The sequence below is a fragment of the Pimephales promelas genome, chromosome 20 (genome assembly GCF_988280905.1).
Source record: "Pimephales promelas chromosome 20, fPimPro1.hap1.1, whole genome shotgun sequence".
NCBI classification, from domain to species: Eukaryota; Metazoa; Chordata; class Actinopteri; order Cypriniformes; family Leuciscidae; genus Pimephales; species Pimephales promelas.
In genome coordinates this window covers 20,745,929-20,768,340 of record NC_142788.1, presented here as the reverse complement: position 1 = coordinate 20,768,340, position 22,412 = coordinate 20,745,929, and the positions used below count along the sequence as shown (strand labels likewise).

General features: G+C 37.2%; 2 protein-coding genes across 3 annotated transcripts; one reads left to right on the top strand and one right to left on the bottom strand.

Annotated features, from left to right (window-relative positions):
- The first annotated feature begins 113 nt into the window (after positions 1-113).
- Positions 114-8,967, top strand: gdi1 (GDP dissociation inhibitor 1). The gene is made up of 11 exons (XM_039651714.2): positions 114-406; positions 1,752-1,859; positions 2,142-2,241; positions 2,407-2,541; positions 2,848-3,046; positions 3,996-4,127; positions 4,226-4,325; positions 4,936-5,107; positions 5,323-5,467; positions 5,714-5,768; positions 6,828-8,967. The coding sequence occupies exons 1-11, from the start codon at positions 362-364 to the stop codon at positions 6,978-6,980; spliced, it is 1,344 nt and encodes a 447-aa protein (XP_039507648.1). The 5' UTR covers positions 114-361; the 3' UTR covers positions 6,981-8,967.
- On the bottom strand, positions 8,477-22,346 carry itih6 (inter-alpha-trypsin inhibitor heavy chain family member 6). Of its 2 annotated transcripts, none has more exons than XM_039651670.2 (18): positions 22,163-22,346; positions 20,903-20,938; positions 19,909-20,063; positions 17,007-17,117; positions 16,408-16,655; positions 16,144-16,313; positions 15,942-16,058; positions 15,684-15,855; positions 15,013-15,284; positions 13,331-14,543; positions 13,115-13,147; positions 12,228-12,278; positions 12,043-12,096; positions 11,921-11,941; positions 11,727-11,777; positions 11,477-11,590; positions 11,009-11,389; positions 8,477-10,895 (listed from the first exon to the last, which is right to left on the bottom strand). In XM_039651670.2, exons 1-18 carry the CDS (start codon positions 22,262-22,264, stop codon positions 10,633-10,635), a joined length of 3,564 nt encoding a protein of 1,187 aa, XP_039507604.2. In that variant the 5' UTR covers positions 22,265-22,346; the 3' UTR covers positions 8,477-10,632. The 2 variants fall into 2 exon arrangements, with proteins under 2 accessions (XP_039507604.2, XP_088980621.1); XM_089124495.1 differs by having other exon boundaries at positions 16,144-16,310.
- Positions 22,347-22,412: the final 66 nt, after the last annotated feature.

Below are 22,412 nucleotides of genomic sequence, written 5' to 3'. Positions count from 1 at the left end.
ACTTGTGGCTGATTTGTAATAGTGGGTTGATGACATTCAGAACAACAGTGATCCTCTCCGTTTTAGGAGGTGCACTATATTATTTTGCGAATGTGTCCGCACCGCTGGAGCCCGTGCTGCGGTCAGGGCCATCTTTGGTTGTTCTCGCCGGTCGCGACTCGCACCACAGTCAGTGAACAATTGTGATACGTATCAAATCATTCGAGCGATAACTGTTTGCAAAGAGTTCGTTTTACTGTCGGTAATAGGACAACAGACTGATTTTGCATAAATATTTCATTGCATCAACACCGTTTTGCAGATTTTTTTTGCAGCGGAAATTTGGCTAAAGAAGGGAGATCCACTGTAATAACGTTACAACATGGATGAGGAATATGATGTTATCGTATTGGGCACCGGACTCACAGTGAGTAACGCATTCAGGTCACTAATGACTCAGATGAAACAGATGATGATATTGTCGATTGATGCTCGTATGCTTATGCTGTTATCAGAGATGTGACTGTAGGAATAGATGCTTTGCGTTAGATTGAACCTGAGGGCCTATTGCTGACGCATCCTTTGGACCAGTATACTGTGTGTAGTGATCCAGTATTTATCGTCATTTCTACCTGTATACAAGTGCAATCCTTCCCAATTACGTCTTCCCCCGCAATTTCAAAGCCATTGCGGCTGCATCATTACATTGACATGACAGCGGTGATTAAAAAGTAATGACTGATTCAGTGTCTGGTTCTAAGGAGTGGCATCAGGTATCCCGTTTGCTCGTGCGTCGAAAGAGGGGAACATAATGTGTTTAGAGCATATATTTCGCCTTTTACGGGGTCGCCAACGCCGCGAAGCTGTATTGTGCTTAACTGATGTCAGTTCATAGGTTCCTTGCAATTCATCCGTTTTGGACAGGGTTTAGTGGATTTTTTTGTTATTGATATATTTTAAAGGGCCAAATTGAAAAAAAAACGGGAACGTGATATAGGAAAAATACGTGCAAAATGCAGCATTACTACTAATCAAAAGAACGATAAAAACAGATATGTTTTTACATTATACGTTTCTCTATTTTTTCTCATGGAGGATTGTGGGCTGATCTGGGCTGCGGCTCGTGGCTGGATGGGTGTAGCGGTGTCCGAATCAGCAACGAATTGTTCTTTAGAGTCGAATCTTTTCAATTAATCTACCCGAGGGGTTTCGCAGTTATCGAACAGACGTTTTTTTTTTTTTAAATACGTACTGGAAATATGTTTACGATTTGATTATATGATAGTTCTAGCACACAAAGAATTGAATTTAAAAAAAAAAATCAGCCAAGATGTAAATTATAGTAGCCTGTTTTAATGTAAATATCGATCATATTTAGGTTCTAGATTTTTTTTCACGGCTGGAACAAACTGAACTGGAACTCTCAAAATTACAATAATCATATTTCACGAAATTGGCCCCGCTAGGATGTCAGAATGACGTAAACGAATCATAGAATAATTTGGTTTGAGGACCGCTTCATTACACCGAGAACTGTTTAAATGAACCGATTCGCGGAAATGACTCGGACTTTCCATCACTAGTTGGGTGGGGTGACTCGCATCCCAGTGTTCAACGCGGAAGTCAAGGCTATACCGGCGCACATCTCAGCATATATATATATATATATATCTTTGGTATATATATATATATATATATATATATACATATATATATATATATATATAAATCCATCACAGATTATTTCAACTGAATGATGTTTATTTGTGTAGGAATGTATTCTCTCTGGGATCATGTCCGTGAATGGGAAGAAAGTTTTGCATATGGACAGAAATCCATACTACGGTGGTGAAAGTTCCTCTATCACACCCCTGGAGGAGGTCATTTATTACTTATTTCATGTCTGCTTGATTTTACACACATTAACCATGAAATGATTTTGTCGAAGAATAAAAGTATAATAAAAATCTGTGTATTTCTACATAAATTAATATTCTATTCTATATTCATTTTAAATGTATATAAAAAATGAATAGTATGTACTTATTAAAAAAATATGAATGGACACCCTTTACAAAAATATTATCATATGATATTTAAATGTTGCATTTATCCTTGTTTTTTATGCATGCACTCACATTTTACATGCCTTTTTTTCTCAGCTGTACAAGAGATTTGGGATTTCAGACAGCCCCCCAGAGTCAATGGGCCGAGGAAGAGACTGGAATGTGGACCTTATTCCTAAATTCTTAATGGCCAATGGTAAAAATACTTATGTAGCATAATTGCTGGTGTGAGAATATTTTTCGAAACATGTTTGGGGATTAGATTGTTGCCCCTTAATTCATGTAATTTTGTAATTTTTCTGTTAGCAACTTTCTGAATAATGATGCACAATCACATTTTGTCATTGTTATCTTCCTTAAGGTCAATTAGTTAAGATGCTTCTATACACTGAAGTGACCAGATATCTTGACTTCAAAGTGGTTGAGGGAAGCTTCGTGTATAAAGGGGGAAAAATCTACAAAGTGCCCTCTACTGAGACAGAGGCACTGGCTTCAAGTGAGTACAGCTACACTGGAAAGAAAATGGTGTAGGATTCTTTTTTACTCAGATATTGCTTGTAAATTAATAAATAATTACAAAAGAAATGGCAAGTAACACACTGAATTGAAATAAAATTTTGAAGTAGAAAGACTAAAATAGTATTTTCGTGTCAAACGTACTCCAATTATCTTTTATTTATAACTTCGGAAAAGTTTTTTTTTTTTTTTTTTTTTTTTTTACAGTTTAGTATATTGACTGTAGGAATAAATCAAGAATTTATATACAGACTTGTATAGATGACACAAAATATGTGTTGCTTAGACCTAATGGGAATGTTTGAGAAGAGACGTTTCCGGAAGTTCCTAGTTTTTGTGGCCAACTTTGATGAGAATGACCCCAAGACCTTTGAGGGTGTCGATCCCAAACTTACAACAATGGGAGAAGTGTACAAGAAGTTTGACTTAGGACAGGACGTCGTAGACTTCACTGGACATGCCCTGGCCCTCTACAGGACAGATGAGTAAGTGTCAGTGTTACAAAACCTCATAGTGTATACAAATCTTATAAAACATTACTTAAAGCAACACGCTACAGCCATAATCATTTTTACACATTTAAGTTTTTTACTACACTTCATTTGTTTATGTCTGAAGATTTTAATAACAACAGATCTTGTAAAAGGCCATTTCATATCTATATTCTGAAAGGTTTTTAGAGAGGGGTCTTATCTTATATCATTTGCCTTAATTATTTAACATTTTATTCCTGTCCGAAATCAAATTATTATTGACCTTTATTTAACCAGACAAGCAACTTAAGAACAAGTTATTTTTTTTTAACAACAGCCTGGCCGGAGAGTTAAAATGTCCTCAAAGACACATTAACATATTAACACACACATACATTCTTTTAAAACGTCCCTACTATATAGTATTCGACAAACAGTAGGCGATTAGTCCCTGGATGAGTTACTACTTACAGTAAGATTCTATCCCACGAGGCCACTGGAGGGGATTTATGAATGGAAGTGAATCAATGCAGCTAAAGCTGGTAGGTCACATTACAGTAACAATATGGTGAATGTAGTATGTCTGAATTTCATTCATATAGAACATACTTTTTTAATGGTTGCGCAGTAAATTCAAATGTAGTACCTACTCAGACAGTACACAATATTGGATGCAGTGATGGTGATTTGTTTTCTTTTTTTCTAGTATTTTTTTGATTTATAGAGTCATTAAAAATATATATCCCCTCTGTAAAAACTCTCTAACCCTCTAACATCCCCTCTGTAAAAACCTTTAACTCTAATGTCAACCAAAAAATATTTCTAATACTAAGCAGCAGTACTTTACAGTGATTAAGCTACAGGGTGTCATCTATTATTCATTCACCTGATGTGTCTTGGCTTAATGTCAACAAATAACAATGAAGTATTTTGCATTGATATTGAATTGAATTCCTCCTAGTTACCTGGAGCAGCCGTGCCTGGAGACCATCAATAGGATCAAACTCTACAGTGAATCTCTGGCACGTTACGGAAAGAGCCCCTACCTGTACCCCCTGTACGGACTGGGGGAGCTGCCTCAGGGGTTTGCTAGGTTAGTGGTCCCTCCCACACCCAATCATTCTCAAGTAATCATGTTGAGTGTCACTGTGAAGCCCTTATGTTTTAAACATGGGCTTTTTGAACTTACAGGTTAAGTGCTATTTATGGAGGAACATACATGCTGAACAAACCAGTGGATGAGATAGTGATGGAGGGAGGACATGTGGTGGGCGTGAAATCAGAAGGAGAGGTACTTTTTTTGCTTAGTTTTTGAAGTGGGATATGACCATAAACTGTAAAAGACGACATGTCTTCACTTCCTTCCACTGTAGAAAAATAAAGCCAAAATGTCCCAGAAATGGCAGCTGCCATCTTGTGCTGATGACATCATTTGGAGCCAGAGTCTCTGCCGTAGCGATCGTGAGGTGGAGCCGCGGTATCAAGGTCCCGCCCAAACTCCCGCAGACTCAATCGCAAGCAAATCTGCCAATCATGAGGCTACATCTCATTTTTATAGCATCAAATAATTAACTAAAACGAACATTTCAACATATATCAGCGTCATAAGAACTACTTAAATTGACAAAAAATGTGCAATTTTTTTCAAGTTTGTCTCATGTCCCAGTCGTTTACTTGGAGAGGGCGGAGTTAATGACCTATACTGCAGCCAGCCACTACGGGGCGATCAAAAATGTTTTGGCTTCACTTTTCAGGACGTGTGCGGCCCACTTGGATATAACAAACTTCTTTTATTGAACAAAATTAAGAAAATAAAATAATTTATTATTACAAAGGGATAAGGCGGGGATTTTCTTTGGAAAAGTTTGAGACAGAATTTATGTTTGAATTTCTTTTCCAAGGTTGCCCGATGCAAACAGCTCATCTGTGACCCAAGCTACATAGCGGACCGTGTGCACAAAGTAGGCCAGGTGATCAGGGTCATCTGCGTCCTCAGCCATCCCATTAAAAACACTAATGATGCCAATTCCTGCCAGATCATCATCCCCCAGAACCAAGTTAACCGCAAATCAGGTTTGTGAAAGCACTTGTTGATTCTTGTGGTATTTGTATAAAAGGGGAATATTTGCAGAGAATGATTTGCAGGATAAACAAAGATGCATGTGCATTCAGGTAGGCACTACTGTGCAGACACCACTAGAGGGTGCTGCTTACTTTTATTTAAAAAATAAGCTGACCTGCTTATGTCATGAAAAGCTCATGCTTATTTTGTTGTTATTTGCATGTAGATATCTATGTTTGCATGATCTCCTACGCCCATAACGTGGCGGCTCAGGGGAAATACATTGCCATCGTAAGCACCACTGTGGAAACATCTGATCCTGAAGCTGAAATCGAACCTGCTCTGGAACTCATCGAGCCCATTGACCAAAAGTTAGTTTACCTTGCTTTTTATAGTAAAAAAAAAAACAATATTAACGTAAGCACTAATATTCAGTTCCACAACACAACTGCAAATCTTGATTACAGTTTTGTCAATTATTTTAATGAAAGTTCTTATCAAACAACGTGGGTCAGAATAAGTTGACTATTTAGTTTTAACTACACTCCTCACTCATGGCTGCACTGCAGTCATTAAATGCAATGATTGTTTGTATTATTATTTTGTCATTTTTACAGGTTTGTGGCCATCAGTGACATGTATGAACCCACAGATGATGGGACAGACAGTCAGGTCAGCTTTTGTCTGTTATTTTAATATTCTTTATTTACTATTATCAGTGTTGGTGAAGTTACTTTTAAAAAGTAGTGTAGTATGTTACTCGTTACTTCTTTGAAAAAGGAATCTGTTACTTTACTTAGTTACCTACCATATGGAAAGTAACTTTTTAGGTTACTCGTTACTTTTGCATTACTTTTATATTGCTTGACTGGGCAGAACCCAATATCTGTTCCTAAATGATCAAAAATAATTTCTGGAAGCAATTATATTCAGGCTGTATTCTATGGAAGTCCTGAACTACCTGGTGAAGAAAAAAAGAAAATTTATCTTGTTATTTCGGCATAATAAGGGGACATTCTAATCTGTTGCGCGTGAACTGGAGTGCACCTCATCATAAATTAACCGAAACTCAGCGTATGCCTCATGGACATGATAAATATATCTCTCTCTCTCTCTCTATATATATATATATATATAAAGCTTGAAATGTCTTTAAACAAAACAAGGCATTTCTCTCTGTAGGCGTTCACTAAATGGCGATCCCTGTCAAATTCGCTGTCAAATCGCTGAAGACGTTTTTATTCAGAAAGGCGTTTTTGTACTGATTGTTTTGGTATTATTTTTAGTTACTGTTCTCCTGTCCAGCACTTTGAGATTCTTCGGAATGAAAAGTTTGTTATAAATAAAATATATTATTATTATTATCATTATTATTAAATCGGTCAAATTACGGAGATCGCTGTCAAATCTGTCCCTGGGAAAAGTAACGTTTCGCCGAATTGAAAAAGTAACTACGCTTCGTTACCAAATTTTCAGTAGAAGCGCATTACATTCCTTTTTACCCGAAAAAGTAGTTACGTTACTGTACCGCATTACACACAACACTGACTATTATAAAAATGAAAGCACGTTCAAAAAGTGAATAAATACTATAAATCCTTCCAGTTTAATAGCTCTAGATAACAGTAACAAAACTAGCTTTGCAGTAATTTCTTTTTTAAATTCTTGTGCACTTCTTGACCTCTTCAGTCAGAATCAGAAATATAACCAGTTTTGATGTCATTTCTCCAGATATTTGCATCCCGGTCCTATGACGCCACCACTCATTTTGAAACAACTTGTAACGACATCAAGGACATCTACAAGCGGATGACAGGCAGTGACTTCGACTTTGAGAACATGAAGCGTAAACAGAACGACGTCTTCGGCGAGGACGAGCAGTGAGGGGTGGAGAAGTGACAGAGGAGTGAAGAGGCAATGTTCAAATGGAGGGCAGAGATGGGGCGGGCTGAACGGGATTTACTGGGCTAGGTTCAGAGGTCGCGCAGAGCAGAATCGACAATGCAACGACGTTGTAAATCTCTTTCAACCAGCCTTATCTTTCCCAGAGTGCTCTTTGCTCATTGTCTCCACACCCCTTCGGTGTCTCTGTTCAGATACTATTACAGCACACAGACACACAAACGCTCTATCGCTCACATTCCACAACTCTGCACTACAAAGTGGGCTCACACCAACATGCTACTTTAGATTCTTACACAAGCAGTATGCATCGTTTGCGCAAAATATCCTGTTGAAGTGAAACACGTGTATTTTTGTTCTCTGAATATCGTCTTTGACTGAAGCCCATACATGTGAACGATTCCTTGAATATTGAAGGAGATTTCAAACGTTTTCTCATCCACTTTCGTGATGTATCCCCAACAGTCCTCAGACTGTTAGATAGCATACTGTCGTCACTTTGACATTTAACAGCTTCATGTGAACAGCAGCCTTCCTGTTCTTTAGGAAAGTGTCACTGACAAAAGTATAGTAAGATTATTAACCGCTCACCATTAAACACTACATTTTGACACTTGGACAAAGGATGTAATAGTATATGAAATGCATAAGGTTGTACGAAATTAAACCTGACTTTGCCACATCTAGCAATCAAAAACTGAACTGACAGTCTCATATCACCACATTTCCTATTCCTCACCCTTCTGCTCCTAAGTTATTTCATAGTTATTTAATTATTTTTTATGATTATTGGTGCATATTCAACGAAATTGAATGAGATGTATAATATGCAGTATAGAAGTGAATTGTAAGCCATTGACTTGTAACTAACATTACAATGTTAAAAATATTGTACGGCCTCAGAATTTCTAATGACCTAATTCTACATTCCTCATCCTCCTGCATTCATTTTGTTTGTAGTGAAAACCGATGTTATCAAATGCAAATGTATGCGAAAATACATAACACGTCAATCACTTAGTTTACGGGAAATGAGTCTTAAGAATGTGGAAGCAATTTTCACTTCCACAGCTGCAGAAGTTAATGATAATGTGAATTTAATGGGTATCAGATCTTCTGTTATTGATAGTAGCCATATCCTGTTGGTTTTCTGGCTTTTGTAAACCAGTCTGACTCCAGTCTACTAAATACTACATACATACTTTAACTTTCGATTGTGATGAACACTATGGATTTCTCTGTGTACTGTTAAGCTTTCCTCTGCATCTTAGATTTCTCTTCCATCTTATCAGCGATTGACACATGTAGTTTCTGCATTTACACTTGGCTATTTGAAACCACAAGACAAACTGACTGGTCATTTTCACCATTACTTACGGTATATCTCGATTCATGCTCGTTTTTGTTTCAAAATGAATCGAATTGCCATGAATAGTTATAGTAGACACTAGTCTGGACCAGATGATTTTGAATCCTCACCATACAGCTTTCAGTGTAGCATTTACAAGCATTGTCATGTTGTTTTCCATATTCGCCTTTACTGAGAAAGTTTTTTCCCCTTTTTTATTTTTAATGGAAAACAAGGAGTGTGACAGTTTTTTAACATTCCTGAAGTTTATTGGGCCAAAGTCACTTATGGCCTTATAGATTCACATAGAAGCATACAGGTCTTGAACTCTCTTCCTTAGTGCACAAATTAGATTGTGAATTATTGATAACTGGAATTAAATAGAATTACGCTGCATTGCTATATTTGTTATCTTTTGCACCTCTCCAGCATATTGTTGCATATGTTTGGATTAACTGTTTTGTACTGTATTTATTTTCATTTTGTCTTTCATTTTCAATGTTGAAACAACTAAACATCTTTAAAAAAAAACTGACACACAAACTCAACAATTTTAAGTTGTGAATTTCATCTCGTGTTTGAGCAGTCTTGTGCAACAAAAATAAATATGAATAAAACGAATCTTTCTTTGGTTATGTTTGATTATTTGCACATATGAAAGATTTCCTTTTCCTTACAGGACAAAGTAAAGCATTCAATACTCGTTAATAATGTAAAAATATTTTTAAATCACAATTCTCTCGTTATATTATTTCAAATGGATGCATATACACATTACATATATCTGTGCAAACTAACTGGAAGCTTAGAAGAAATATTTGATCATTGTGCAATAATCTCATCCCAACGCTATTATTTAATATATTTATTACATTTGAAATGGTTAATTTCGTGATAAAAAGGCACTGATATACACAACCATTCAAAAGTTTGGAGTTGGTAAGATTTTCAGCATCATTACTCCGGTCTTCAGTGTCATAAGATCCTTCAGAAATCCTTTTATGCGCAAGAAACATCAGTGTCAGTTGTGATACTTTTTATCAGGATTCTTTGATGAATAGAAAATTCAAAAGAACATTATGTTTTTGTAACATTTTTGTTGCAGAATGCATCTTTGCAGAATAAACACGTTCACTTCTTTAAAGCTGCAGTCCGCAATTTTCCCTCTTTGTCGCCACCTCTGTTCAAAATCTGCAATTACAGTTATTCGTAGAATTATCAACTTTACGAGAGTTGTACTTCGACACGGCACAGAGTGGATGAACACAATGTTTGAGGAGAGTGTGTGGCTGCCAGTCACCGTGCTGGTGTGGATATTGGCATTCAGAATCAGATTATTCTTTTTGGAAGTATGACCAACATAAGAATTTTCACTGGAAAATGTCATCTGAACTAGTAAGTAACATCCACTTTTGTTCTGACATTGCAGGAAATCGCGCTGAAAATCTAAAAATCGCTTATCATATCACGCAAAACCGTGCAAATTATACTTTGTTCACAAATAGTTAATGTTAACCGCAGCATTGCGTGACTTCATGTAATGTCCTTCCAATATGTATCCTTGTTTTCGCATGGGTCCGGTTGCAGTCTCTTTTTTTCTGTAAGTTAGCCACTCCGAACTCCGAATAAAGTCTTTTGCATTTTACAGCGGATGAGTCTCTAGTTGTCACTGGTGATTGTCGTTTAAATCTGTCTGGATTCGCCATCAAATTGATAAGTTTAATTATATCAAGTGCTGTGAGAAAAGGCTATAAATCTCCAACTCCAACATCCCCACGCAATATAGTCGACTAGCCGAGACTTTGTGTGTACAGATGTGACATAATGACGCAAAGACATACTCGAATCTCCCGCGGAAATCCACGAGTACCACTGGAGTTAAAAATTTTAATTAACATTGTAATTAACATTACAAGCTTACCGGTTTGATTCGAGCTTAGGCAAGCAGATAGTTTTGAACACTGGCTGGTTATGTATTTTCTCAAATATGTATTCTGGATCATTTTTAACCCCAAAAAAGTTATGGAGTGCAGCTTTAAGAAAAAATAAATTAAATCTTTCTGACCCAAACTTTTGAAAAGTAGTTTACCATTATGTTTAAATGCATATATGTGGACCAATCAATGCAAGAAAGCATCTTTCAATTCATCATAGTTGTGTGTATTCGAAGTCTCTGTTTTATTCCCGATCACTCGTTTGTTTGCACTGTCTAATAGCACAAGATTCAAGTTCCAGTGTGTTTTCTGTACCTTTTCTGTAGATGTTGAAATATGGTGTGCGGGTTATCTATTGGTGATCCACAACATAGCTCTCGTAGGACTGGCCCAGAAGTCTCTCTACATCCACCTCCGGCACTACCCAACATTGAGCTGAGTGACGCTTCCTGGATGAGTCTTTCAGATTCTTGTCTTGTAGAGTGACAGGAAAATGCTCATCTCCTTTCTTTATCCATCCCATGGCTAGCGAAGTGTTCTTATTTGTTTGCGCATGATGGAAACCCGTTTGATCCGTTGCCTTTATGACCTCTATATGGGTATGTTGAAATTGGCCTGAAAGTGGAAGAAAACACCAAAACAAGCTCATCACATGTAGGAAAATCAGTCTGAAAATCAATTTGATGTCTCACTAAATAAGATTAAAAACAAAATGCAGTGTTACCTACCCAACAGCCCTTGAGTAAGGTGAGAGAGGCCTTTTCCATTAGCAATATAGAAGCCCAGGTGCTCCATTTGAAAGTATTTGGGATGGTTGTAACGATGGAAGAGAATTAAGAACCGCACACCATCTCCGAGCTCAATCCAGCAGCTATGGTGCTCTTCAACAGTGATTCTCAAACTGTGCCGCTCCACATATCCTCTCTGATTGGTAGGCAGCGTCTCGATTTCCTTCCCTTCTGCCTCTACTACCACTGAGTCCAGTGTTAAAGTGATCACAACGGCACCTTTGGCAGCAGTGATAGAAATCCTGTCGAAGAATGTACGAGTACGATTCTTCATCCCCTCCTTAGAAGGAGCCATTATTAAATGCCCATCCACAATCACTCCTAATGGTAAGAGTCATAAAACAGGAATCTAAATAGCATCTCATTTAATTTATTCTTGTTTAGTTTCCATAAAATTTATAAAACCACCTTTGTCTGGGTCCTCAAGAAGCCGTAGTACATCATTAGCCCTGCCATCAATGGTAAAACACAAGTTCTGATGGAGCTTTGAGAGATGAACAACAAAATGTGGGTCGCCATCCACTTTCAAAAACAAGAAACACTGAAGTATGTTAGTGTATCCCTTCTATGTGATTACAATCAATTCAAATGCACAAAATGGATAAAGGAAGAAGGAACATGAAGCATTTCATGAAATATTATGTCCCAGAGTACATACCTGATGAGGAGAAGACTCTAACTGAACTTAAACTGGATGGATTGTCTGGGTCTGTTGAAACAATTAAGACACATAAAATGTGCGCTTCTGCTAAAAGCATTTAAAGGGTTAATAATGTAGGTACACCTCATTTATAAATATGTATTATTGAATATACAGTAAGCAGGTTGTTAAATTATGAATTAAGTGCTTACCAGCAACCTCAGCATCTGAATCTGAAAAAATAATGATCAAATCAAAAAATGTACATAACAATAATCTCAAGCGGCGGAAAAAAAAATTGACTGAGCAAAGATTCGTAATGTTTTAAACTCACATGTCTCATAATGAATGTTGTAGTCATAGTCGGAGTCATGTGCTATATCATAATCTGAAAAATAACATCATGATGACGCAGCTTTGGCTTAATTTCATTCGTGTTTAAGCAGGTATTTATTATTTTATATTTTGTATTATTGCCAAACTGATTTACCACTTTGTAGTTGAAAACATATTGCTTACCTTTAAGTTCAATATCTCCTTCAATATCACCTTTAAGTTCAAGTTCAATATCTGTATGAAAGATCATGAGACACATGATCAGAAGTTACAACATTGCCATAATGTTATTGTCATTTTTACATACTGTTATTTATGCATTTTACTATACTCGGCTTTATGGCCTGATGTGTATATTCAGTTCAAAGGGCACTGCGAATGGCATAGGAAACAGGGAATATTTATACATTACAGGACGTGAAGAGCGAAATATACTCATCAGTCACTGTGCATCACTCCAGTACCTGAAGAAGTTTGACTAAAGTAACGAGGTGAAAAGGTGTTGAGTTTCCGCCATTATTATCATTGAATTTAATTAGTCCCAGGTGTAGTTTTTCAGTGTGTTTTTTTCATAAGTATAAAGTAATTTTACATATTTAACAAATATTATTGAAATCATTCTACAGTTAAATAAAAGACAAATATTTATTTTATAATATTGGTTTGATGGCTCCTACAATAGGTTTGCATGCATCCAAGGTCAAAAAACACAATTTTCTCATACATTGCATAACACCACGTTTCTCAAAGAGTCTGAAAATGGTTAGTTTGAGATTCAGTCTCTCTAAGCTCCGCCTATACTGCTCTGACGGGTCAGATGGCCCAGTCTGTTGTGATTGGTCTACTGCTTACAGAGCATGTGGCCAATGACCATAAGCTGACATTATCCAAATGTGTTACATTGTTATATAGGCATGTAAGAGTAAGTACAATGGAGTTGCAGACAACTCTTTTTTTTGCCTTCACAAACAGCAATATTACACATTGCATAAAAGATAATTTAAAAAAAAAGCATAACAGGGGCAAACACAAACAGTGTCTAAAAAGGAGGAAAAAAACGATTGTATTACCTTTCCTCTGAATCTGAATGGACGAAGACACATCTGATGGACAGAGAAAAAATGGATTTTAGAGGTCCAAAAAAATGACCATCAAATTAATTGGTTATTCATTTGAAATGTATGTGACATTCAATTCAATTCCTAAATTCCATTCAAACAAAACAGCCAAATATCTGCAACACTGTGGCTATACATGTCGGCTTCTGCTCCTAAGAAGGAACTCACCCATAAAACGAGAGGCTTCCCACAACTTTGGTGCATCTGTCATTCCAGCCATATGCAGAAAAGTAGGAGACATCAGTGTGGCCACTTCCAGTTTAACATGAATGTCTGAGTTAGCATCTGATGTAGATGCTGTGGAGGTCAGTGTCTCTTGGCCTTGCTGAAGCGTTGTGAGTCCTGAGGTAGAAGAATTCTCAATGTCTGATGAGTCTTTCATCACAGATTGTGCAGTTTTGACTAAGGTGACTAGTGTTGTGCTTTTCACTGGTGGAGGGGAAGAAGTGGTTTTCGTCATATTGAGAGGTCTGTTTGAAATCCTAGCCGAGGCTTGTGTGGTTTTGATGGAGCTGGGAGGAGAGGAAGATGGCTTGCTGGAAAGTGGGGTAGTGGTGGTCTTGAGTGGTCCTGTAGTGGTCTTTTTTAGTGATGGAGGAGGGATTGTTTTGTCAAGGGAGACAGAGGTGTTAGGCGGTCGACCTGTGGTGTGAAGCCCTGAGGGTGGTGGATGTGCTTGTACAGATTTGGTGACAGGAAGTTTGCTTGTTTTTGGAGGAGAGAAAAGGCTGGATTTTTTGGTTCCCATTGCAGATGTGGAAGATATTTTAGGTGCAGTGTGAGAGGTCAGATTCATCACACTTGTAGAACCTGTTATGGTACTAGTTGAAGTCTTGCTGGTAGTAGCCACAACAGAAGAGCTAACCGTAGGTTCTGGTTCATCAATATCCGGTTTGATCACAACCAACGAAGTAACTGGTGTTACGAAATTGTACTTTAGTGAAAGATTGGTGGCTTTATCTACAAGAAGGCGCTGTGTGATCAAATCTGAGGTGTTGATTTTAGCCAGCAGCAACTCTTTGATTGTAAAATAAGCCCAGAGACGATGCACAAAGCTAGGAATCCCATCCAGTGCCTTTGCACAGCCCAGAGATGCTTCTGTGCCATTTACAACTACTTTGGCTAGTGGTACCTCATTCTCCACTTTCACTTTCTGCTTCGAATCGTTTGCCGTCAGTGTGACCTTTAGATCCCGCACGCCTGGTTTAAGTCGTCCCGTGACTACCAATTCAGAGCCCTGGAAGTAGTTGGGGAACAAAGAGCGAGTGATATCATACGCCTGATCGCCTAGATAGGACAGCTGGATATCTGAAAGCAGAGGACTGGCGACTTCATCATAGAAACCTTTCAACTGGACAGCTGCATCATCGTCCTCATATACCTAAAAGACAACAAATAAATTAAAATATGAACTATTATAATTTAATTCACATATAATTTACTATCTACTATTCAAATAAACTATTCTTATTATTAATGTTTTTATAAATCATTTGATTTTGATTGGCTTAAAACCATTTCAAGAGTGAAGATATAGAGTATACACTGACATTTCACAGTTAGTATCCCTCTGATTTTCTGAGTTTTCTAAGTTTATCTTTCAATGATTAGTCAGTCACTGAAACATTTTTTAACTGATTCATTTCTAAAAAAAAAAAATACATTTAGGAACAAAAAATCAGTGACTGCTTTATGAATGAGTCACTGAATAATTAATTAAATGGTTTCATTAGAAAAACAAGAATCTGTTGTTGAATAATATGACCACACCAAGCATTATGCATTTGTATGTATAAAGATGTAATAACACTGTTGTGTATAGGACAACTTGTACTTTAAAAGGCAATTACCATCCGAGCCACACCCCGATTCTCCAATGCCAGCTTTCTCAACATTGGAAAATCAGCATCATCTCCAAAGGCCAGGCCAAATAACGAAGCTAAGCCCAAAGCATTTTGTGCATTACGTAGAATCACGTCTGGTTCTGTCTCCCCAATAGTGGCTTCTCCATCAGTCAGAAAGATGATCATGGGGACACGGTGAGATGAAGGCGCTTTACCATTGGTCAAAGAAGGGTTTAGCAGCTGGGCCGCAGACAGTAGAGCTGAATTGATGTTTGTCCCTGGTTTAATGAAAAAAAGACAGTACATTACTGTATTTCCTGCACTACTAAATCTTCTCTGTGGGTGGCTGTTTAATCTCCAGCTTCACAGCAAAATAAATCGTATTGTGAATCTTCTAGTCCAAACTGATTGTGATGAAGTGTAACACAAAATACTGGCAAAGACATGTCTCTTTCTACTGCGTTACAGACAAAAAAAACCTACAGCCTGCAGGAAACATATGATCCACAAACAAATAAATGTAATAAGCCGGTTCATTTGATGAATTGTTCAAAAAGAGTTACGAGGAAATGGATTGAATCAGCCAGACGAATCCTTCGCATGAATCCGTGATGCGAGTGGTTACTGAATCACTGAAAATATATATCATTTTCTTAAGATACAAAGAAAACACTTACAGCCCTCTGCGATTATCTTCCTGACAAATTCCTTGGCATCCCGAACATTCTGCCGTGTGGCCCGCACAGTGCGTCCTTTCTTCCAGATGTAGACCTTATCGGAGAAAGTGATGAGATTGAAGTAATCTCCTTCACGCAGGTCACTCAGTATGGTGGTCATGGCTGCCTTAGTCTGATGTAAAACACAATGGAGAAATACATCAGTGTTCCTCATCACTTTCTCGACAAGTTGTGGGTTTGAGGTGGTTGAGATGGTACCTGCTTAATTTTTGTGCCAATCATTGAGCCGCTGATGTCAATGACAAAAATGACATCTTTAGGAACTACAGGCAGTCCTCGAGGTGCAAAGAAGTGAACAAAGTAGCCATCATCCACCTGGAGAAAAAAATAATAATAACATCATAATGCTACATGGAAACCAATGCTATTCTGGTACCAACAAGTAGGTTAGTGTGAAGACCTGAATGTCCCCCATAGGGTCTTTGAGCTCCACGTCATACTGAATGACGAAGTCTGCATTGAGACCTCTGGGAGAGATGTTCCTCTGTTGCTGTATGGTGGGAGTGTAACGCACATGTGCGCAGAGAGGATTCTGCTCGACCTTAGTTGAAGGAGGCGGTTCTGCATCTGCTATAAGAACAGTTAAAAAAGAGAAACCATATCTTTGAGATTTGTTGGTCTGTGCATTGGGTGGACGTCGCAAAGGAGCTTTCTTTTACAGTACCTTGAACACTGTTTGTGAGCAGTCGGCTAGTTCGTAGTGGCAGAGCTCTGATGAAGCTGATGCCAGTCCTCTCTGATATGCTGACATCCAAGGAGATGTTCTGCACGGGTTGACCAGGTCGTAGACCCAGGGAGAGCTCATATCGGCCAAGCCGTCGTGATAACAGCTCCTCATAAGAGAGTGAGAAGGACACCCGAGTCCCAGGAGGCACGTTAACTGCTACTCGGAACTTCTCTATCTCGCGCTCCCTTTGGAATACAATAGAAGTTTAATCAGATTCCAGTTCTTCATGGAAGATATAAATAAAGTGTTTGTCCATGTGTCCTGAGATAACTCTTTCTCCAAATAAATGAAAATAAAACTTTAAGGATGATCCAACAAAAAAAAGTTAAGTTTAAAACATCTGCAACTGTATAAGAACAATTTGAGAGATTTTCTCAACACATCCATTTCTAAAACAGCATGTCTGTTGGGTCAAACCTGAAAAAAGTCAATTAAATGTGACCTATTGCATTTTTTAGTAAATGCCTGGCTGCACACTGGGATTCTGCCAAAAGCAAGTCCCAGTGGAGAAGGTATTTAACAGATTTTGGACTGACTTTGTGGCAACAAGTCCTGCCGTTTTCCCCTGCTTCTTAGCGGTATCATAGATCTTCCTGGCATCAGTTCTCCTCTTCACCTGAGCCACATACACCTTACCATTTGAGGTGCTAGAAATAAACAGAAGACAAATCAGAGCAGAAAGCATAAATATTTAGTTTGATAAAGATCATACAGGCAAGTCTAGTTCATATAGTTATAATATGCTGTTGGTTGATGCATAGCAAAACCAATTTTCACTGGATCATACATCAAATTTAAAACATACCTCAGAGTAAAAAAAAAGCAGTTTCTCATAATTGCAATTGATTTGACTCACAATGTGACTTTCTATCTCAATGTTGTGACTTTATTTGCATAGGTGTGACTATCTATTGCATTTGTGACTATATCTGAAAATAATAATAATAATATATTTTATTTGTAACGCACTTCACATCAATTTAATGACCTCAAAGTGCTACACATAAAATCAGGAACATTAAAATAGATAAAATAAATGAAATAAAAGCACTGTTAGCCATAAAAGGCTTTTCTAAAAAGATGGGTTTTAAGGCCTTTTTTAAAAGAGTCCACTTTTAAAGAGTCCACTTAAAATGTGATTTTATCATAATTGTGACAATATAAATATTCTTGCAATTATTTTTCCTCATTGTTGTGACTTATATCTTACATTATCTTATATCTCACCTTTGTAAAAGCAATTGAGACATCTCAAAATGTGAGTTTACATCTCACAACTGTGACTATTTTAACAAAAAAAATTTTCTCATAATTACAACTTCTATCACACAATGACTGTATTTCTTATTTTAAACTTTCCCTCACAAAAAAAAATGCAGAAACAGGCTTTCAAACCACACAGCTAGTGACATTGAAAAAGAGGTGAGCATAAAATGTCATTTCCCTCAAAAACGTGATTACTGAAAAACTCATTCCAATCCCCTCAGCACTCAGAGCAGAAGCATTTCCCATGCATAAACGCCCACACGAAGTGATCCATACTCTCTTTGTGTATGTTTACATGAGGGTCAAGGAGAGAAAATACTAACGTAAGGTCAGCAAATATATTTAAATAAAAATCAACAAGAACCAACCAAAATAAACCAACAGCCTTGAAAAAGAGCTTGTTTGAATAAGAGCAGGGTGAATGGACAGTTTAAGGCACAGTGGAAAATGAGGCGCCTGTATGTATGTGTGGCACTGAGAGGTCTGGGATCACTGTGCATGTGACACTGTGAACAGAGCTCTCAGTCACAGTTTAACAAACACTACTGCTCTAAAGAAACACATTTGCTGCAGTTATTTGAAAAAGTACAAAGCCTGGTGGAAGTGCCTGTCTGTTTTTGTGCGTACAAAAGTGTGTGATACCTTCAGCATCTGTGATGTACATTGAAACTTGAAACCCTGCTTTGTCGATGGATACATGTGTGCATTCTTCATACATGTGTGTATTTATGTACACGTAAATGTGTGAGCGTGTGTACTTTGGCCATGTGCCTTGGTAAACTCTGCTGGGTAAAAGAGAGAGTGAACAGAGCCAGTACTCGTCATTTTCTCTATTAGCTCTCTGAGTTTTCTTAACAAAGCCTGCTATTCATCTGGCCTGAACGTTCTTTACTTTTGACCCATGTTGGCTTCCAAATCCAGCCACTGTGTGCTTTATCAAGCTGTTATGGCTTATTTGTGGGAATATATTTATATTTAGCATTCATTTTTGGAAAAGAGGTTCACATAACACACTCATATCTGCTGAGCGAATATGAATTCTTTACAATGTCTCTCATAGAAGTTTTATTATAAAAGTCCTCAACAAAAAAGCACCATACGATACTTTAAGGTGCTTTTCATCTTTTTGAAGCTTATACTGGTTTGGAACAACAAGAGAGTGCAATGAAGAGAGGATTGTCATTTTTATGGACCACTTATGACTATATTTCAAGTCTTTAGAAGTCATCAAAAACTTTGTTTCACGAGTTCACACTTACATATAATTAAATAGAGTAAAGGTTATGTGTATTTAGCATGCTCTCTGAGGGAAGGGCTCCGAGCTCGGAATATGGCCCGAACCCAGAGTACTCCATGCCAGGTTGGGATAGGAATAGTTAGAAGTGAGGAGATGGGGTGGTGAACAGAGGTAAGTCTCTCCTAATGCTTATTGAGTGGACTGGATGAGCTCCTCCCATGTTAATTAGATTAATTATCTGAAAGTGCTCCTCCCGAATTTTGTTAATAAAACATCATGTGTCAATCAGACCAATTTTATGTCGTCAGTCACTTGATATCTTACACTTTAGTTAGATTTTAACTCAAGAACTTCCATCGGCTGATTCATTGAAAAAATCCAACTTAAAGGAATTTGTTCACTCGTGACGAATGTGCCAAGGAGGCCGGATATTGTTTTTTTTTTTTTGTTTTTTGTTTTTGCAAATATAAGTGCCTTTGTCACTCAAGTTATTGTACGGCTCTAAAAGACTTGAAAAATAATGTATCATTTTTGTGATAATTTCATGGTACTTTTGTATCCTTTTTACAGCTTGCAAGTTCCCATTCATCTGCATGGAAAAGAACAAAATGTATTTGTGATGTAACAGAAGAAAGGAAGTCATTCTTGAAATGACATGTGGAGGTCGAGTAAATGTTGAACTTTCACTTTTAAGTGTGGTAATCTTTTAATTATTTCTGTAAACCAGATCTGAGCATTAAAAATATTTTTCACAAAGCACTTCTTTCCACATGAACAGATCATTGGAACAAGTACAATCCTGCTGTGTCCATTCAGGGGAAACCTCAAGCTTAAGCCAAATGATATTCAATATAATTGCAATATATCCTAATTTTAAACTGACAGTCTGAAAGCCAGAAAAACAGAAAGAAAATGTGGTGTAATGTTTTACTCACATTGTAAAGTTGGAGATGAATGCAGAAGAGGACAAATCCACCTCAAAGGCCGCCTCCTTAGTGATGTGGAGCTGGTTCCACACGGTGCTCTCCACTGTGGTTACAGCATAGCGAGACACTACAGAACAGCGCACATGGTAATCCGTCACCTTGAGCTGAGGGCACAACAAAGACCAAAACATCATACCAATATGCCAGATCACATTTTACACAAATTAGGGGAAAAAAGGGCTAGTATAGTTATCACAAAACATCACAAAAAGGCATTCTTTCCATGAGAAGACAACTTCCCTGTGTGACAAATATCCCAATCTCTGCTATCTGTACACATGAACAAGTTGAATGGGCATATCTGACATAAGACACCAATTCTAAAACGACATTGCTTTATCAAACAATTTGTATGATTAGCGTGTTACTGTTGATTTCTCAGGACTTTTGAACTGATGTCAGAGCTCAGTATATAGAACATCTTGATCTGTTTACTTGAACCTGATTCAGACCACATTGGTCTGGCAACAGAAAAACTAGTCAATCTGAACACTGCATACAACAGCATAGCACTACAAGAAGCTTTGTATAAAATTATAAAGTTATCTATAGGCAAGATTGTGACACAATCAGGTATTAAAATAATTAGAACAAGATGATAGAAATGAGGAACACTAAAAGACTAAAAGATATCCCAAATTTGAGCTTCTGTCAGTACATTGTTAAGATGACAGAATTTTGCTCTCTGTGTCCAGTGACAGATTTTGATTGTTCTGGTCATATTGCTTTTAAGTCGTTCTCGTGTATTTTACAGGAATAAACATTTGGTTTCTTAAAATGAAAAGGAACTCATGGGTCAAAAGGCAAGAACGGTAGGCTATATGTGATTTATGGAATTTCACAATAAACCCAAGTAAAAAAAATAACAAGTAAAACAAGGAATTTATCTTAATGTTTACAGTTTAGTAAGAAACAAAAATGTAGCTTTTACTGTCACACTTACTGCTGGTTTTGCTGCTGAGGTCTGACGTCTCGGTCTCTGAACAAAAAACAAAAACAAAGTTACATGTCAGGCTTATATCTTTTTCTTTATATGTCCTGACCAGAATAATGTACTCTTACTCAGCTGTATTTAGTAAAAGTATGCCACATAAAAGTATCTAAGTAATACCTGTAAGTATCCATATGGACTTGGTAAACTTGATTAACTTAAATTGCCAACCATAAATGTACCTTTGCGGGCAGAGGCATACATGAAGAAATAGATTGAAATACTGTCAGTATTATACTTCTCAGATGCCAGTGGTTTGGTCTTGATCTTAAATTGAAATAGCCTGAATCAAAGTCATTCATGAAAGGGGTGGAAATGGAACTAAAATACTGTACACACAAGGCCAATGGAGGATTTAACATGTTAACTTTAGACACAATTCACTGCTGTGCCAATGTATTACCACATCTACTGCAAATATAAACAAAATGCTAAATATGGGAAAGAAATGTGTCTCTGCTACTATGAATTTCCAGTACACTTTTTAAATGAAACCACTCTGTGAGAGTATTACATCACATTTTATAATAGGAGTGAATTCAGGTTGATATTTTTGCCATTGAGATGATGACTGAGGAAAAAACGTTGCAATCAACCTGAATACACCCTAATAAAAAAAGTAATCATAACATAAAATTGTGTTAATATGCACGAAATAAGTTAATTTGCATAATATGTGAATGTATAAAATTCATAGGGCAACACCTTCATGATTTCCTCCCTTACCTTTCCGCTTTCATTATTTGACCCATAAATGAATCCATAAAACATTCGTACAGAATTCTAATTGGGTTTTAAGTTATTTTGGTCAAGACTCCAAATAACTTAAAATATGAACATATTTCAGAAAACACTGCAGCTCGGAATAATTAGACTATGATTTCAAAATACATTTTATTTACCTTGCTCTCGTTTGATTTCGTAAGACATTATCATTCTAGATGCAAAAAAGTAAATAAATGATTCTTTAAGTAAATAAACCCTTTTTATAGAATGAAATAATATTCCACTAGAACCGAAATTCCTCAGATGTTTTCGCGCGTAATTGTGTGACGAGGTGCACTTTCAGTTTAGCACAAAATAAAATCGGTCACTCAAAACAAACTAGACGTTTTACTTTTTACTTTTCAAAGGAAACGTCACAGACCAAAGAGTAAAATAACTACTAAGTGCAAACATATGAACAATAGTTTTATTACCAAGTACACATACCTGGAGAGGGGAGTGCTCGCCGGCGTGCCCACATCCAAAATAAACAACAGTAATTAGGATGAAAACAACTGCGTGGACAGTCAAATCCAATTTAACATCCATGCTTCAGTGTGTGGGAAAACCAAAACCACTGTTTTGCTCGTAAGACGAGTGCGTAAGGTCTTCTACTGACTTCACATTTTACGGCACACAGTTGTTTATAAAAAGGGTAGTATTGCCCCCTCCCTTCCAAAGAGATCCTAAAAATTAC

What these genes read in the sequence shown, in the direction of transcription:
- gdi1 (XM_039651714.2), top strand. Translation starts at nt 362, where the DNA reads ATGGATGAGGAATATGATGTTATCGTATTGGGCACCGGACTCACA. An exon ending in CTATCACACCCCTGGAGGAG is followed by an intron (nt 1,860 to 2,141) that starts GTCATTTATTAC and finishes TTTTTTTCTCAG; the next exon opens with CTGTACAAGAGATTTGGGAT. An exon ending in CTGCCTCAGGGGTTTGCTAG is followed by an intron (nt 4,128 to 4,225) that starts GTTAGTGGTCCC and finishes TTGAACTTACAG; the next exon opens with GTTAAGTGCTATTTATGGAG.
- itih6 (XM_039651670.2), bottom strand. Translation starts at nt 22,264, where the DNA reads ATGGATGTTAAATTGGATTTGACTGTCCACGCAGTTGTTTTCATCCTA. An exon ending in GCGAGCACTCCCCTCTCCAG is followed by an intron (nt 20,939 to 22,162) that starts GTATGTGTACTT and finishes TTTTTTGTTCAG; the next exon opens with AGACCGAGACGTCAGACCTC. An exon ending in TAGAGTCTTCTCCTCATCAG is followed by an intron (nt 11,591 to 11,726) that starts GTATGTACTCTG and finishes TGTTTTTGAAAG; the next exon opens with TGGATGGCGACCCACATTTT.